At 49.9% G+C, this 17,537-nt stretch overlaps 2 protein-coding genes across 2 annotated transcripts in view; one reads left to right on the plus strand and one right to left on the minus strand.

Moving 5' to 3' along the window:
* Positions 1-374: 374 nt before the first annotated feature.
* FRMD7 (FERM domain containing 7) lies at positions 375-9,967 on the plus strand. The gene is made up of 12 exons (XM_062612761.1): positions 375-1,078; positions 4,656-4,760; positions 5,092-5,134; positions 5,413-5,491; positions 6,195-6,292; positions 6,387-6,501; positions 6,686-6,833; positions 7,637-7,732; positions 7,929-8,092; positions 8,196-8,261; positions 8,362-8,437; positions 8,548-9,967. The coding sequence occupies exons 1-12, from the start codon at positions 1,022-1,024 to the stop codon at positions 9,535-9,537; spliced, it is 2,037 nt and encodes a 678-aa protein (XP_062468745.1). The 5' UTR covers positions 375-1,021; the 3' UTR covers positions 9,538-9,967.
* A 1,804-nt stretch (positions 9,968-11,771) lies between these two features.
* The window catches only part of STK26 (serine/threonine kinase 26), a 30,449-nt gene continuing 24,683 nt past the window's right edge, over positions 11,772-17,537 (minus strand). Inside the window, exons 7-12 of the mRNA XM_062612846.1 lie at positions 16,516-16,701; positions 15,759-15,907; positions 14,998-15,091; positions 14,504-14,566; positions 14,275-14,411; positions 11,772-13,760 (exon numbers count right to left, since the gene is read on the minus strand). Coding sequence (XP_062468830.1) covers positions 13,736-13,760; positions 14,275-14,411; positions 14,504-14,566; positions 14,998-15,091; positions 15,759-15,907; positions 16,516-16,701 — 654 coding nt within the window. The 3' untranslated portion in view covers positions 11,772-13,735. The remainder of the gene's footprint in view (positions 13,761-14,274; positions 14,412-14,503; positions 14,567-14,997; positions 15,092-15,758; positions 15,908-16,515; positions 16,702-17,537) is intronic.

A 17,537-nucleotide genomic window follows, 5' to 3' on the forward strand; every position in this document is an offset into this window, starting at 1 on the left:
GTTATCAGAAGACTCGTGGGGTTTTGTGCAGCTGAAAAGCTCCACGCTTTTCCTTTCTACCCCAGGTGACGATGAGCTCTGTGTGTCCTGACCAGCTCTGTCCTAACATCCCCAGGAGTATTCGGGAAGTGGAAGAGGGACCACAGCAAACGGCCTGGGGTGACTTCAGCAGATGCCTTGGTGGAAACAGGGAAGCGAGCAAGAAGCACAATCTCCATAGCACTTCATGGGACATCTTCCGTTTGCTGAGACGCGTTTCTGTCGCTTCGGGTCCCATGGGGTCCTGTGTGGTTGTGACTTTTTCCAGCAGCAGCAGCAATAACAACCATCTGTGACAGCCCCGTGCTGCCTTTTGGCATCTTTGCGGGTGTGGGGACATGAGTTTTCAGGTGTGGAATGGGAACCAGGCTCATCGAGGGCTCATAGGACTTCACTGCCCTGCCGAAGCGGGGTGGGAGCTGGGAGTTCCTGCTGTGCCTCCCTAGGAAGGACTCTCACCTGGTTCCACGTTCAGCTGCAAACACGTCCCAGTGAAGCCCATCAGTGCATCCGCCTGCTCTGTCCTTACCTGCCAGCCTCATGGAGCCAGCAGTAGGATGGGCTTTCAGTGCACCTGCCCCAGGCTAGGGACAAGGTGCTGCCTGGTGCTCGCTGCCTCTGACAGCAGGCACCCACCTCATCCCCCTGACCCCATGGTACGAAGCATGGGCTCGCTTTGCTCCTCGCCCCCTGCAGAAGCTCAGTGTTTATCCAACCCCCACTGGTGCCCCTCTCGCACAGCGTTTCCCCCGTTAACACACCCAGAAAGCATCCTGCGGTGCAGTGGTGACATTAAACCAGGGGAGGTGGCCGGGTTTCTGTTCTGAAGCTGTCAGTCCCCTCGCTCCAGCCTCCGCTCCGCATCCGTGACTTCCCCACGCAGCTGCGAGGGACATTATGTGTGCAAGAGGAGTCGGGGCTGCCTGCCCGGCGCGCTGCTCACATCGCTGGGACCACTGCACGCGCAGCCACGGCCCCCAGGATGCTGCACCTCAAAGTCCAGTTTCTGGATGACTCCCAGAAGATCTTTGTGGTTGATGTAAGTGGGCATCGTATCCGTATTGGAGGGGGGGGGTTATACTGGTTATTGAGGTCATTGCTGCTCTGAAGGGTTGTGTGGTTTCTGATGGCTTCTGGGTTTCAGCTGAATCCAAACCAAGAGATGATGGTGCTGATTGCCAAGTGCTTTCAGCACCAGCACGCTCCTGCTCTCCCCTACTATGGGCATTATTTATAAAGGAGGAGGAACGGCTTTTACTTATCCTTTGGAAATGAGCTAATACGAAGTGATGCTCTTGACAAGTGCCGAGTCCTTCTCTCCTTTGTCCTGCTGCCAGTCTGAGCGTTCAACAAGGAAGAGAAAGCTGAGAACAGAATAAAAACAGCACGCTTAGGCAAATTACCCCTGGTGAGAAACACCTGCATGCGGCTCTCCCTGGGCAGCCAGCTGAGACAGAAACCGGGCGGGTTTGTGAGCAGCTGAGGGGAAAACCTCGCTCTACCTTATTGTCTGCAGGACAGTGTCCCACAGCTTTGAAATAGGTTTTAAATGTGAAGTATTAATATGTGTGCTGTGAGAGAGAGATACGTGTATGCACACAGGTAACTGGAACTGGGTATGGCTTGACTGTGTGTTAGAAGCATCTCTGTGCAAGTCTGATTGAGCATCTGCTGTTGGTTAGGATTTGAGCATCACGGTAGCTAAGTGACTTAGCTGAGCCCAGTAGACCTGCCCTAGCACTCACCTGCAGCTCCTGTGGGGCCAGAGTGCTCAATCTGAGCTTGTTTTCCCCAAGTCCTATTCCATTTCCCAGCCTTCCCTGTTCTCCAGGTTCCCAGCACAGCCGGAGAACTGCTCCGTTTCTCTGCAACAGCAGAGGATTGTAAAGCAATTCCATCCCTTGGCGCAGTGTGGAAGTGGTTGGATTCAGTTTAATTCATGTATCCTAGGCCTGGAGTCAGCTTAAAAATGAGATCAGTCATCTTTAAATGTCTTTTTTGTGTCGGTTTTTCACATTGATTAGATCAAGGCACAGTTAGAGAGCCTTTAAAAGCTGATGCTGGTACAATGTTGTTGCCTTGTTTTCCATCTCTGCTTTCTTAGGTGCTCAAACCCACAGCACTCCAGTGCTGCTGGACGCTTTATTGCAGCAAAGAGCTTCCATTAGAGGAACTCCTGGTCATTTCCTTTTTTAGCATGGAACGGTATTGCAAACCCCTTTTAGGCATTTCATGCATTTGATGCTCTCTGTGCACGGTAAATGAGAGGCTGAATTAGTGACTTCTCCATTACAAAAGGACCGCTTTGGGCTAAGGTTTGAGCAGATATTTCAAGCAACTCTTCCTAAACCCATCCTGACTTTGGAAGGCTCCTTTGAATGTGCAGTACTTCAGTGTAATGGGAGGGAAAAGGACAAAAGAGAGATGCCACAGCGGCCTGATTCCCCCTTGCACCCGGCGTGTGCCTCTCTACCTGCCTCACATGGGTATCACAGCTGCCAGCACGTGCGTGAGGTCTCATTTCCAGCCTGGATTTGCATGGCAATGAGTTCTTTTCCGGATGCTGCTCTGGGAAAGCTGCTTCCATCCACATCCTCACTGACAGCCGGGACCTGGCACCTCTCCATGGCCACTGAGCTCCCAGGGTTTCCTTGGGCTGGGGGCTGGAGGTGGGATGGGGCAGGGGCCAGGGCCAGGGATGGGGCAGCCACAGCTTCTCTGGGTACTGCTTCTCAATAATATTTGTCCCATGGCAGGGGGCCCTGCACTGGGAGGGCACAGAGATCCCCTGCCCCCTCCCCAGGGACACAGCCACAGGTGGCTTTTCATGGGTTTAACTGGTTTCTTGCACCAGGATGAGATGCTGCAAAACTCCTCCCTCCCTCCCCTGGACACCTACGTCAGTTTTCTCTCTGGAAATGGTTTAAACAAACAGTGTCCTGAGCCTGGGCAGCCTCTGGAGCCTCCCCAGAGCCGCACTGGAAGGACAAAGCACTTTGCAGGTGGAATTTGCTACATGCAAGAGGCAGTGGGAAGGAAAAGAAGAAAGAAAAGACAAACCAAACAAGGCCAGAGAGCATGATGGCTGGGGCTGGACAGAGACTGCTGTGGTCTCGTGTCCTTTATGAGGAGTAAAGGTGGGAATCTGTTGACAGATGTGCAGAGCTGGCACAGGGAGCATCAGGGCTGGTGAGGGGGTTTGGTGCAAGGCATCCCCTGCCAGCTGCAGCCTTGCAGAAGCCCCTGGCATGGGAAGTGCCTCCCAAGGTAGGGAAAGATCACACCAAATCCCAGGAGCTCCCAGTGCCCCTAAACCACAGACCTGGGCGCAGCCCAAGCACCGCTGTACCCAGCACCCCTGGTGAGGGTTGGTACCCCCCAAGCCAGGATGGGACACGTGTGAGCAGCTCTCTGAGGGGGACAGGCTCTGAAACCAGCCCTGCACCAGCTTTTGTTGGTGTCCCCATCAGCAGGGCTCCCCGGGGCCAGGCGGGGAGGAGAGCGGGTGGCTCCCAGCAGACGCGTGGTGGGTAATAACCCGGTAAGAAACCCTTGTCTTTCCAGGCTGCCTGACAAAGGCCAAGGCCTTTCATGCTGGAGGATTCCAGCTTGGAAATAACCACTTACAATGGTTTTAATTACCCTGGTGATCCTTCACTTGGAGGAGAACCGGGAGGGCTGTGGAGCCGATGCTGTTATTACGCTATCGCTTTCCAGCAGCCTTTCAGCACGGAGCCAGCAATTTCATCGCGGGAGAAGCCGGGACAGGTGGTGATTATGTGCATCACCCCCAGCAGCAGGGTCCCTCCCACCGCTGCCATGGGGAGCTGCAACCTTTCCCACCCAAAGCGCTGTGATTGAGGAGCTGCAGAACCCGGCCTCCCCGCACTCAGCTGCGCTCTGGGCGAGGAGCAGCAGGGCTCTGGCTGGGGTGGGAAGCTGCCAGGTTCGCTTCTGGGGCTCCCTCGGGTGTTTTGCGCAGTGTGGGCTGTTCCCAGCTGCGTCCCACAGCAAGTCAAGCAAAACACGCTCCGAGTGCCTCTGTTTACTGGGAAGAACCGCAGCCTGGCCTCCCTTATCCGCACGTAGTGCCACTTCATCGCTGTTGTCAGAGCCCAGCGCTGCCCCCAGGGCCCAGCATCTCTGCAGGGTGCTATTGCTGCTCATCACCATTAACCGTGATAGCAGCAGTGCCGGGGCCGGCTGCCGGGGAGCACGGGCTCGCTGCACAGGTTTGAGGTGTGCTCCCGTTTGCCGAGCTCATCGCAGGGATAGGGCTGCCCAGACCATGAGAGCTGCAAAAGGTGAGCCCAAAGCAGCAGTTCGTTCCTGCCCTCCCCTTTCTGCTTCACGTTAATAGAGGAGAGAAGTGGTGAGAAAGAGCCTGATTTCCAAGCGCGAGGTAAGGGGCACAGGGTTCACAATCTCCCTGTCGCACACGCACTGGAGCCAACGGCACTGATGCAGTAAGGTTTTGCTGCAGCAGGGTCAGGAAAATCCCAACAGCTCCCGGGGTGAAGGCAGGAGCTAGAACTTCTCCCCCCATCCCAACTGAAATCCCACTGCCCCGCTGTCCCCTTGCCTAACCCGCTGCTTCCGTTCTGCTTGTTTGCCAGCAAAAGTCCTGCGGGAAAGGGCTGTTCAACCTCACCTGCAGCCACCTCAACCTCACCGAGAAGGAGTACTTTGGGCTGGAGTTTCGCAGCCAGGCTGGGAACCAGGTGAGTGCAGCTCGCTGTGATGCTGCTCCGTGCTGCATCCTCACACGGCGGGGCTGTGCCAACACCCCCCTGAAACACCCAAGGGGAGATTTCAATGGGAAGTGATGCCAAACCCCCCTGAAAATGGGACTTAGGAGGGGAGCCACTGGTTGACACAGTCCCAGTGATAGCCATGGTCCACGGGGTTTATCCATAGCTGCTCCTGCAGGATGCTCACCGCAGCCCCTGAGCTGGACAATGGTTTTGTATTGAGCTCTAGCATGATGCTGCTGTTATTCCCTTCCTCTTGTGCTGTTAATTCACCCAGCTCTTCATTGCCTTATCGTTGCAGGTCTGGTTGGAAGCACTGAAGCCCATAACAAAGCAGGTCAAAAGTAAGTATTTAAAGAGCACTGTTATTCCAAGTGCAGCATGCTAGTGCTGACCCATTGGTGCAGTGTTACTGCTGGGGGACAGGGGCTCTGGTTCCAGCGTTTTCTCTTTGGTGGTATCAAAGTGCCCAGCTCCCTGCTATCACTGGGGATGGGGGCAGGCTGGAGCCCCTGCTGGTCAGGGTCCAGGGTAATGTACTGTGTGAGGAGGGTGTGTGAAGAGGGCTATGGGTGCTCTGCAGACCCGTAACCCAGCACTGATGAAGGTGTTGTGTTTTAAGATCCTAAGGAGGTTCTTTTCAAATTTATGGTGAAATTTTTCCCAGTGGACCCCGGCCACCTGAGAGAAGAGCTCACCAGGTACCCGCTTGTTCTGTCGCTTTCTTACCACCCAGCCCTGTACGTCCACAATTGCAATGCACGCATTTCATTCCTCATCTTCATCCCCCCAAACCTGTCTGTGGGCGGTACCTTGTCCCAAGTATCAGGAGCAATGTGTTTCACAACACAGAACCCCAGGGATAACCTTTTCTGGATGCTCTGTTTTCAAACCAAGCCCACTTGAGGTGCCAGCTCTCTGAAGAGGCTGCAATGTGGCTCCTGCCAAAGCCTTTAGCAGTTGGGCCCCAGCTCTGACTTTGCTCAGTCTGGCTCCCGCCTCAAGCTCTGTTCTGGAAGAAGTAACTTTAATTTTACTATTTAAAATGACATTGTTAGCTCCTATGTTTATACAAGCAGGAGCTAAGAATAAGACTAAGACAGTGCTTCTGCGGAACATTAGCCCAGAGAGTGATGCAAACATCCTCCTAAACATAGAGGAATGTTAACTCTGAAACCTACTGATGGGCACTTCGGTGGCAAGGGTGTTCTGGTTGTGGTGGTGCCTTCTCCAGGGCCTCTGTGCTCCTCCGTGGCCCCACAGACCTGCATCCCTTGGGCTGAAGCATGGGCGAGGGCAGGGGGAGATGTGGGGCTGGCAGCAGAACCCTCACTGCTCATTCCAGTGCTCACATCAGTGCTGAGCCCGGCTCCTGCCCAGGGCACGCTCCTGTCCCTTCCGCAGGTACCTCTTCACCCTCCAGATCAAGAAGGACCTGGCGCAGGGGCGGCTGCCCTGCAGCGACAAGAGCGCGGCGCTGCTCGTGTCCCACCTGCTGCAGTGTAAGGGCAGGGGATGCTGCCCCTTCCCCAGGGACAGGGTTTGGCTGTGTGACCCCTCACAGCCTGACCCACAGTCTCCCCATGTCCCCTGCAGCCGAGCTGGGTGACTTCCACGAGGAGACGGACCAGGAGCATCTGGCATCCCACAGGTACCTGCCCAACCAGGAGTACCTGGACCACAAAATCATGCACTACCACCGGAGACACAGGTAAGAGCTGCTCCGACCACAGCCACCTACTTGGAGCATCCGATGGGCGCCTGTAGCTGGGACAGCTCCCATCAGCAGCAGTGCGGGTGTGACGCCCGTGTGTGCACATCCCAAACGGCGTCTTTGCAGCCCGTTTTCAGCAGCTGCCTTCTCTTGTTGCTTCCTGGCACGTTCGTGTCTGCAGCGGGAAGACGCCGGCCGAGTCGGATGCTCAGCTGCTGGATGTGGCCAGGAAGCTGGAGATGTACGGGATCCGTCCGCACCCCGCCAGCGACGGCGAGGGGCTGCACATCAACCTGGCCGTGACACACATGGGGGTGCTGGTCCTGCGGGTGAGCCTGGGGCTCGGGTGGGCACCCAGCTTCTCCCCAAGGACATCCCCTCCAGTTGGGGAGGGGGGGCACCCTTTTCCCTCTGCATGCTCCAAACCCTCCCAAATCCTACACCTCACCGGTCCTTGGGTGTGGAGGTGACGGTTGTGGGGCTCAGTGCCACCGTCCCCAGCAGCACCTGGAGCTCAGTGCCATGATTCATGCTGCCAGAGCCAGAATCATCCATAACCAGAACACCTGTGAGCCCCTTCAGCTCTGGGCTCCCCCAGAAAGCTGGGAGGGTCTCGGTGGCTCAGCACAGGCTAATGCAGGTTTAGGTGGTCCTGCTGTGACACCAGCGCTGTGCGGCTGTGCCTGGACTGATGTGCGATGAGAATGAGGGGTAAGGGATGCCTGCAGCCTCCTTAAGTTGCATCTAAAGGCATGGGAGTGAACTGAGCTCTGCTGCACTTCCCAGCAAAGGAGAGGAGGGTCTTAGCCCTCTTGGAGGGCTGATCCTCTATTAACCTATGTGGTGTTGGAGCTGGGACAGGTAGGACTCTGCCTTGATCTCTGAGAGGCTTTTCTTGGGACCCTGGAGTTTTACAAACAGCGTCAGGAGGCGTTGTTAAGCCCTGAACCTCAAGTTCCTCTTTTAGGTCTAAGTGATGGAGAGGAGGGTCAAATCCCAGCATCCCTTCCCAGACCCCAGCATCACTGAGCTGCATCAATCTCACGCAGTGTCCTGCGAGCTCAGGACTTGGCCCATCATACTGTGTATTCCCAGCTTGCCCCGTCTGTACCGGCCGTGTGTGTCCTTGCAGGGCAACACAAAGATCAACACCTTCAACTGGTCCAAAATCCGCAAGCTGAGCTTCAAGAGGAAGCACTTCCTGATCAAGCTCCACGCCAACATCGCAGTGAGTACCAGGCTCGGAGCTGCAGTCCCCAGGTGTGAACAGCCTCCAACCCTGCTGCTTGTGGGTGCTGCTCCCGCATCCCCACGGGGTGACACTGCACTGCCTGGAGCCGCGGGGACCCTTGCTGGCTCAGGAGGGGGAAGAGCAGAGCCCAGCCCCATGCCCTGACGTGGTTGCGCTGTCTCTGTTGATACAGGCACTGTGCAAGGACACGCTGGAGTTCACGATGGCGAGCCGCGATGCCTGCAAGGCGTTCTGGAAGACGTGTGTGGAGTACCATGCCTTCTTCAGGCTGTCCGAGGAGCCCAAGTCAAAGCCCAAAGCTCTTCTGTGCAGCAAGGGCTCCAGCTTCCGCTACAGGTAAAGTCCCAAGGGAACAACCGGAGCACAGCCCTGGCTGGCTGGAAGCGGGTGAACCCAGGGCTGGGGCTGATGGTGCTGCTCACACCTCTCGATGCTGCAGCGGCAGGACGCAGCGGCAGCTCCTGGAGCATGGGAGGAAGGCGAAGAAGAGCCTGCCCTTCGAGAGGTACCGGGGGGCACGGAGAGGGGCAGCGCTTGGGTGCTGTTTGGGGGGCGATGGGACCCTCGTCGCCACTCACCCCCCCTCCATGCTCTGGGTCTTGCAGGAAGCACTACGCATCCCGCTACGACGAGAGGCAGTGCCGCTCCTCCCCGGACCTCCTGACCGACGTCTCCAAGCAGGTGCGTGCCCACGGTGGCAGCGGTGGGCAGAGCCGTGCCCCGGGGGTCCCCTGGAAGCTCTGGGCCTCGCTGCCAGCCCCGCTCTGCCCCACTGCTCTGTCCCTGCTCAGGTGGAGGAGCTGCGCCTGGCCTACGGCAGCCGCGGCTCCTACCATGCCAATGGGGCGCACGCCTCGGAGCCCACGCTGGACACCCAGCGCCGCAGCTCCGCCGTGGAGGTGACGTTTGCCGCCGAGCTGGAGCGCTCCAAGCCCGAGGCGTCCGCATCCTTCCTGCCCCACTCCAAGAGCTCGTTCGCCTTCCCCCTGCTCTACGCAGAGCTGGAGCAGGAGCGGGCATGGGAGCCCCCCGACCTCTTCGGTGCCAGGACCCCCCTGACGTCCTTTCGGCCCCACCAGCATTTCGCTGGGAACAACAAAAGCACCTCAGTGGGCAACATGCGGGAGGTGAGCGCCCGGCCGCTGGTGTACCTGGACGTGCCGTGTCCACCGCCCGCGGCCGCCCCGGCCCCGCAGGTCCTCTTCTACATGGACGTGGCCCCACAGCCCCCATGGCATGCGCTGGCACCCGGTGAGGACGCAGCAAAGCACCCCAGGCAAAGCCCGATGGGGCCCCGGGGCAGGGAGCTGCATCGCGAGGCTGCGTGCATGGGGAGAACAGGGCAGAGCAGGTCTCTGGCTCACTCCTTCGATCACGGCCTCCAGGAGCAGCCCCCCAAGCGCTCCTGGAGCCAGTCGGACATGAAAACCATCCGCTTCCCCTTCGGCTCCGAGTTCCGGCCGCTGGGGCCGTGCCCTGCGCTGAGCAGCAGCAAAGGGGGAGCCTTTTGGCCCGTGCCTGCGCCGCGGGGGCCGGGGCCGAGGCGCTCCACGGAGCGGTACCTGGGCAGCAGCACCGAGTCCAGCGACTCCGACCCCGACCTCCTGCCCTCCGAGCACTGCTCCCTGTACGGCCGCGTGCTGCGGGCACCCGTGGCCCGCGTGAGGCTGAGCTCCGGCAGCCTGCAGCTGGATGAGGAGGAGGAGGAGGAGGAGGAGGAGGAGCCCTTCGCCACCCGCGCTGCGGGGGACAGCACGGGCAGGTCCAGGTATTTCACTTAGGGGCCTGGCAGCGGCAGGAGGGGCTGGCCCTGACCTGGGGCCGCAGGAGGGTGAGGCTCCCGCTGTGGAACAGTGATGGGCTGCCCTGGGTGGGGGGTTAGGGGCAGAGGATGTGTTAATGGACAGCAGGGCAGGGGGCAGAAGTACCCAACCCCTACACCCCAGGGCACAGCAGAGGGGCAGGATCCCCTCCCCGAGCTGCTGCTCACGCTCTGCGGGTGCAGCCCAGCACACAGGAGGGGTTCTGGGCTCAAGCGCACACTGAAGCTGGGACATGGGGAGCTTCTCCCCCCTCCCAGCACCCCAAGTCCTTCTCAGGGCTGCTCTCAAGTGGATGTTGCCACGAGCAGGATGCTCAGGGGAGGTCAGAAATAGGCTGAAACAGGAAAAGAACTGGGCCGTGGGTACTGCGCATCCCGTGCATCACTGTGCTTGGTAAGAGCTGGACAATAAAAATGAGGTGTTCACAACAGAGCGTTGGGTTCCTTCTTCTGCCATGAGGCCATGTTATCCTGCACCTCCCCACTGCCCTTATTGCCCCATGGAACTGCTGGGCTGGTTTCCCCCTCCTGCCACTGCTGCTGGCTCCCTCTGTGCCTTCACTGTCCCAGCGACTGAGGAGAGCCACTGCGATCCCTCAGTGCTGCTGAGAGCAACCACCTTGGTTGGTTGCCCTATGGAACACATTAGATCAACAGGAGAGCACAAAGTGAAGTCTGCTTTTGCTCCTGGCTCTCCTGTGCCAATGCTGTGAACTACAGGGACTGTATTTTATGTATGTTAGGACAGAAAAAGCAGCAAAGTGTGCACAGTATACAGAGAACTTCACTTTGGAGAAGGACAAGACAGGTTTTCAGTCTGTTTACCTCATCTCTGCAGCAAGGGTTACTTCATTTACTGGAATACCCTGAGACAAGCCAACACACATACCACTAAATCTCTGCAGAGGAAAATACATTTTATTCCAGTGTTCAGTCATAAAACAGCGTGATAAAATCAGACCTTTAACAACTGCTAAACTTTGTGCAAACACATCCAGGACCTACACACTTCCCTATTCGTGTATAGGCATTGGATCAAATGCAAGAGCAGGCAGTTAGGTTTCTACATGCACAGAAGTGGAACATGAGGAGTCAAACCGAAGCGTTTCAGAATGGTCACACTGATAAAGGACTCATCTACCCAAGAACATGTTTTTATTCCGATCCAGACTACTTCAGTGTCAATTCTCCTCCGTTTACCATGGGAAGTCCAGCAAATCAAGCTAGAAGATGGTTTTCCTGCAGGAAATTTTGCTCTATCATTCCATTAGCTACCTGCCAGCAACAGAATACTGCTGATTAAGTTACAGGCTTCATCAATAACTAACGCACAGTGGGGAAAGACAACTGTTCTCTGGAAACCAGGAACATCCATCCTTAGGAGTTACAGTCTTATGATGCACAGAAACTTCAAGGACAGATGTGCCATGTGCAGTACAGTGACAGCTTCTGGAATGGACTGTGCTACAAGAGCAAGGCTGCATCATACGCACATGGATGAGGTTTCCCTCACACTGCCCTATGAGGCAAGTGTTCATCCCACCCATTTCACACGAAAGGAAGAGGCACCATAGTCCAGCAGCTTGTTAAAGTTGTATCACACACAGGACAGGTCCCAGCTTCCCAAGGAATTTACTACCTCCACCTATCCAGAATGGTGAAGACTCACACAGAGGGAAGACTGTGTCAACAGGGAAGAGCCACCAGTTACAAAATCCAGGAGGAATTCCCATCGCCTCTCCCCTCAGTCTCTCACATAGGAGACCTTAAAGGCTGAAGTGACATGGAAGAGAAAACCACATTTTTAACTCTGAGAAATGGGTATGGAGCTCCTTAAAGCAAGTTGTGGCTTCAGCTTGCTGAAGTGAACCTGTGGCCCAGGCCTGTCTGGACCTTCGCTCCACAATGCTGAGACCCCAGTGGAGTCAGAGCACTCTGACATCTCTACCACGTTCAGCTGAGCACCCACATCCTGAAGACTCCTCTTTAGGAACAGAACCACAGTGAGCCCTGGGGCTGCTCCATCCATTCCCCGTGGCATAGCTGCTGGGAGGTGTCCTCTGGACAAGAACAGCATGGGGGACCCAAACCTTTCCAAAGCAACCATGTAGCCCTGTGCCAGGAATGCCTTTCTTGCACTAGAACACAAGTGTTGCTAAAATCCAGAATGAAATCCACAACAGAACAAGCCCATGAAAGTTTACAGAACTTAAATATTTATTTTTAAACCATTTAAAACCCCCCAAAACATTGAAATAAGCTTCATCTATAAACAGATTTACAAGACTACCAACTACAGAAGCTAGAGGAGCACTACAATTTGTTTCTGTGATGCAGTTATTCTGTAAAGCTTCAGATCAACTGTATTTACAACTTTTGCTGCTTTTACATTTATAAAAATATTTATTTAATCCATAACATTATTGTTTTCAAAAACTATTTCCAGACTTTTTTCTCAGATATAAATTCTAATGGAATTTCAGTTCTATAGCAGATGAGTTTTCAACAGAAACATCTTCTTAAAATTAAAACAAGGAGTTAAAAGTAATTTCTTTTTATTTATGTTTTTTTTTCTTTACAGTGTAGGCACCATTGAAAGTAATTGTCCTTGGCATATCCAACCACCACCTCTCACAAGTGTCCTTTATATAAAAGGAATGTAATGGCAACGTTTGGACTAAAAATGCAGTATTTACTTGCACACACCATTACTTTTTTCCTCAGTATTTGGCAGATAATATTTCAGATTCTTTAAAATGCCTTTTGTGCAAAAACAAAATGTGCAGGTCTGAACCATAAAATAAACACCCCCAGCCTTTATCAAAAATAAATTTACACCAACAGCTCCACATCTAAAGTACTGAAAAACAATCCCAGTTCAAAACTTCAGCATAATATACATACTGGGTCAAAAAAGGGAAAAAAAACAACAACAAAAAAAAAAACAGAAGAGAAGATATTACCCATCTAAGCAGTACCATAAATATATAACTGAAAGCAACTTTATAGTCTTAACCTAGTTTTTATGGAAAAAAAAAAATATTAAAAACCTCACTCTGTACTGCACAGTACTACCTTTTTTAGGTGAAAGAATATCTATAACTCAGTTATTTGCATATTAACTGGTAAATACATCTTTAAAATACACTTTCAGAAAAATTATAAACAAGTGATGGTGATGTACTGTCTTTAATGTATTTAAGGACAAAAAAACCAACCCTGTGTATAAATATCTTACAGGAGAAACAACACCACCACACAGAACGCTGGTGTTACACGGATACCTGCTTGTGAGGTATGTATCATGCGACGCTCGGCTTCCCTGGCTCCCTTCCACCCAGGCATGTATACTCAGAGGAAAGAAATTAAGTTAAACTGGACTTCAGGTTTTGTCCATTATTGCCAAAAGCCCCCACCCCCTCGACTGTATTGCTCTAAATTTTCCTACCATGATGACCTAAGATTGAGTGACTACTTCAAAACCTGGTCTAAAAGGTAACACAGATACTGTACATCAGGATAGACCTGTTGCTACATATCACCTGCAAACTATTGACATATTGCTCTCAAATATATTTAATCATAGAGCTGCCTAAAATACTGTACCAATTGAGAATCAGAATAGATACTGTTGCAGGTTTATTTTTCAGGGCACAATAACTATATGCTGGTTGAAGCAGGTGCTACAGCAATACCCTTGCCACTACGTTACATGTTCTGAATACGCTTGTGAAAAAGCTATTTTCTCTGAAGCTTGTTAGTGATTTACAAAAGTTTAACTCATGAATACAAAAGACCTGTACATCCCCATGTACAGGCACAAAACAGCATCAAAACATACCGTACTTGCACTTTCTATTAACTAAAGTAATGATTATTTCTAAAAGCAAAACTGCACCTCAACATTTATCAGATTAAACAGGTGAAACTACAATATTAAAAGTTGTTCTTTACAAAATAATTTCCTGAAAATATAAAACCATGTGCACTGCCACAAAATAGTTGAGTAGGTTCTTTCAAATCCTCAATCACCATCAATATGTTGCAAAGATCCAAAAGGCACAAGGAGCTCATGAGCTAAGCACTGCCAAGCTTGAAGTAGTTTTGGTGGGTTTCACTGGGTCCATACGAAACGGCAGTCAATTGTGTGAAGTTTCTTAGGATGAGTCATTAACAGAAAATCTACAGATGAAAAAATGGAAGGAAGAACTTTGTTAACGACGTTGTGTCAGCCTGGCAAACAGCACATAACTATTTTTGCATCACTACACTAGTACATGGCTTCACCTCAACAGTTTATAGGAAAACCCCACCAGATACTCTTAAGAAAATATACTCTAAAAAGATAAAGATTCTCTCATTCTCTTCCTGTTTATTGACAGGCTTACAACAAAACTGCAGGCTAAATTCAAGGAAGCAAGGGATAACAACTATAGTGAAACTGCAGCACCAGAAGACTGAACACATACAGTAATTGTTCTTATTCATTTTAGTCTCAAACAGAAACATTACCTATAAATACCAAAGCTGAAAGTTTAAAGCACTGGATATAGCACATCTTTCCACTTGCCACTAAACTACTCAAATTCACACAACATATGAAGTTCACTGTCAACCAACCTTTCCTGTGCAGAAGGACTTGAGTGATACTTCTTTTGAAACAATAATACTTTTTATATAATATTCCTTAACTTACTTCTGAAATTTCTCCATAAGTTTCTTCACCATCTTATCTGTGATCCCTGGACATGTTGCTTCTGCCATATTGATGCTTTTCTCAAGTTCCTCAATTGCTTTCTTTCTGCTAGCGTTATTTGTGTCCTGCTGCTTGAGCTGAGTAGCAAAACAAAGGCAGATAAATCTGTACAAGTTATCAGGCACTTGGGTAATACTTTCAAAGAAGTTTTTTTTACATCGAGACTTACCTCAGCAAACACAGGGGTGATTATCATAGTTAAACAACTCAGGGTTTTAACAAGATCCTGATCCTAAAAGTTAACAAATAAGGATTACATGAGCATACTCTTATATGCCATAGATGCTCTATTTAATGCACATGTGATTCTGAAAGCTCACATCAATTCAGCAAAGCTACTGATATACATCACAAAAACAATGAAGGCCCCAGTACATCAACAAATGTGATGTGGAAACAGATGCCTGATGACACACATGAAACGATATCATATATTGTCAGAAAACCAGTTTTTCCCACCTCTGTGAACAGATACTAATCTATTAGTATCTGGTATCTTTTGCTTCTAAAGCTGACAAGAGCTTAGGAAATAATCACAAGCATCATCTCTTGAACTACAAAAAGGTCTTATGAAAAGTAACTACTGAATTTTATCACTATCTTCTTTAAACTGGCTTCAAAAGCAATTCATCCTTTTAAAACTCCTCTTCAGACTGTACATACCGTCCCATTCTGCAGCTTCTTTGCATCTGGCTTCTTTCGAACTGTAGTAAAGCTCCACTCAGGATGAGAGTTATTTTCTTTGTTACTGGACTCCCTGAAGAAAAAGGATACCATGTATATAATCCTAGCCACAACATAACACTATGCAAGCATAGATAACCCAAACACATCATACATCTATATGGATTAGTTCCATATTCCTGAAAATACGAAGAAAAACTTGTATTGAAGCATTAACTGAACTTAAACACAAACCCAAACAACTTCACAGTCTGAATAAATTGAAATATGATCAAAGCAAAGTGAAGATGTTATCTACCCATAAAGCTTACCTTCTCCCATGGCATCCCATTTAAAACAGTTATCTGATATCCAGAAAAGCAAGACTCACAGAACTTTAGTTGTTCCAGAGGCATTGTGCAAACTTCTTCATACACCTCAACCTTGCTCTGAAGTATTTCTAATTGTGATTCATTGGGTTTGGTATAACCACTAGCCTCAGACTGAGGAAATACTCAGCAATTAAACAGAACTGAGATTAAGTTCAGAGAGAGAAAGTTTAAAGAGATAATGAGTGGATAGCTTGACTTCTGCATTAGTCTTTAGGTTCATACAAGGGGTTTTCTTGAAAGAAGCCAATGAAAAATGTACGGAACAAAACCAGATATACAAAAGGAGTTAATTACAGAGAAACTGCAGCAAACCTACTTCAGTGACATTAAAAACAAGCCCAAAAGAGAGTAAACTGAAAATAAACTTACGAATCTGAACCATCGGAATCACTTTCATCACTACTATGTCCCTCTGCTTTCCACCTCTTAAACCTATCAATCAGCTCTGTCAGATATGAAGTCTTCTTGGCATTTTTCATAATGAACTTGTGCTTCAGAAGTTCTTTTGCAGTGGGGCGCTGTAAGAAACACTTTAAATATTTAATGTTATGCTAACATGTCTCGATTTTAAATGTTAATAGGGAAGATTTAGAAAGACAACTGACTTCCAGAGCTAACTCATACAGTATCAGGAAATTAGTGCAACAGGAAGTCAAGAAAAGCCAGTAATCCACGTTTACAAGCACTCTAAAAATATGATCAGAGTCACACAAAGCCTATACTGCTTATCCGTGTGTGCTAGGAGGTACACACCCAGGAAAATGACTAATCAGAATGCTCCAATGCAACATTTCCTTGTAAGCAGAATTGAGGCAGCTGAAGTTCTGCTGGAGTAGATTTAAGATTCTCTCCTCTTCTGATGATAGCCCGAGTCTGAGTACATTCTAGGAGGCTGCCTCTGCCACCATCATTTGTTTCAGCATTCTCCTTCTCCTTTCAGTATTTTGAATGAGAGACTAGGATGGAGATATATTAAAAATCACCACTACCATTTACAGTAGCAAGTGTAGTCTCTCTGATTATTTCAATCAGCTGTGATGCACCACACCATCAAAACACTTTGCAAGCTTTAGCAAGCTGAAATCAAACCCAAAACATCTACATACACACACACATATCTACTCACAAATGTTGGGTCCTTATTCAGACACGCATCAATGAATTCTTTAAAAGGTTTACTGAATTCTCCTAATAAAGTTGGAGGATTGTTTTTTGGAATAAGAAAGAGAACTCTCATCGGGTGCATATCGGAGTTGGGAGGCTCCCCTTTGGCTAGTTCAATAGCAGTGATTCCCAAGGACCAGATGTCAGCCTGAGAAAGGGAGAAGTTACTTTCAGTACAAAAATAAAAATAAAAATCAAGAGCTATAGTGACTATTTATTAACTAAATTTTCACATCTACATCTATCCAGTAAAATTAACATTGGTCTAAGTAGATAATGAACAAAGATCTCTTTCTAATACTTGAAGGCTATAAATCCTGGCTGACTGAATCAGTTTTTAATGACAGATGCCTGCAACATCACTTCTGTTGCACACTGTCACTGTTGTAACTCTGTCAGTAAGTTAAGTGTGCACCTAAACATACGTTTTTGGTAAAAGCTTCAGAAACGTTAATCTATTTTTCTATATAATGGTCTCCAAATTGCCAAAGATGCTTCACATCTAATTCAGGTTTTGTTTAGATGGCAGAACTGCTGATGTTACTTTTTAAACTGCAGATGCACTAAGGTATCCAGTCTTGTTTGACACCTCCCTCTAAAAGGAACAAGGCAGAGGTGAATCAAAATCAAATCCAGCCAGTGATCACAGCTGCCTTCCTATCAGACTGCTTGATTTAGTTATAAAATGAACAACTAGTTAGACCTGAAGCAACCAGGGCACTGTTAAGTCTGTGAGGAAGGAAGAAGTGGTGTATGTTTTCGCAGAAGGTAAGCATTATGAACACATTCTTTGTATCAAAATAACTTATGAACTATAAAAATTCTTTTCCAATTTAGAGATTTTTTTCCCCCAAGTGAAAAAAACATTGTTCACATGTTTTTAGATGAGCTACAACAGCTATTAAGGTCACTCTCATTAAAAAGTGGCTGGCAATGGCTGACTACACTTGGCACGGAAGTCACAAACAGAAGTTGTCCATAGAG

Source organism: Pezoporus occidentalis, unplaced genomic scaffold (genome assembly GCF_034315485.1).
Source record: "Pezoporus occidentalis ecotype Australia unplaced genomic scaffold, CSIRO_AGI_Poc_V1 ctg161, whole genome shotgun sequence".
Classification (NCBI taxonomy): Eukaryota; Metazoa; Chordata; class Aves; order Psittaciformes; family Psittacidae; genus Pezoporus; species Pezoporus occidentalis.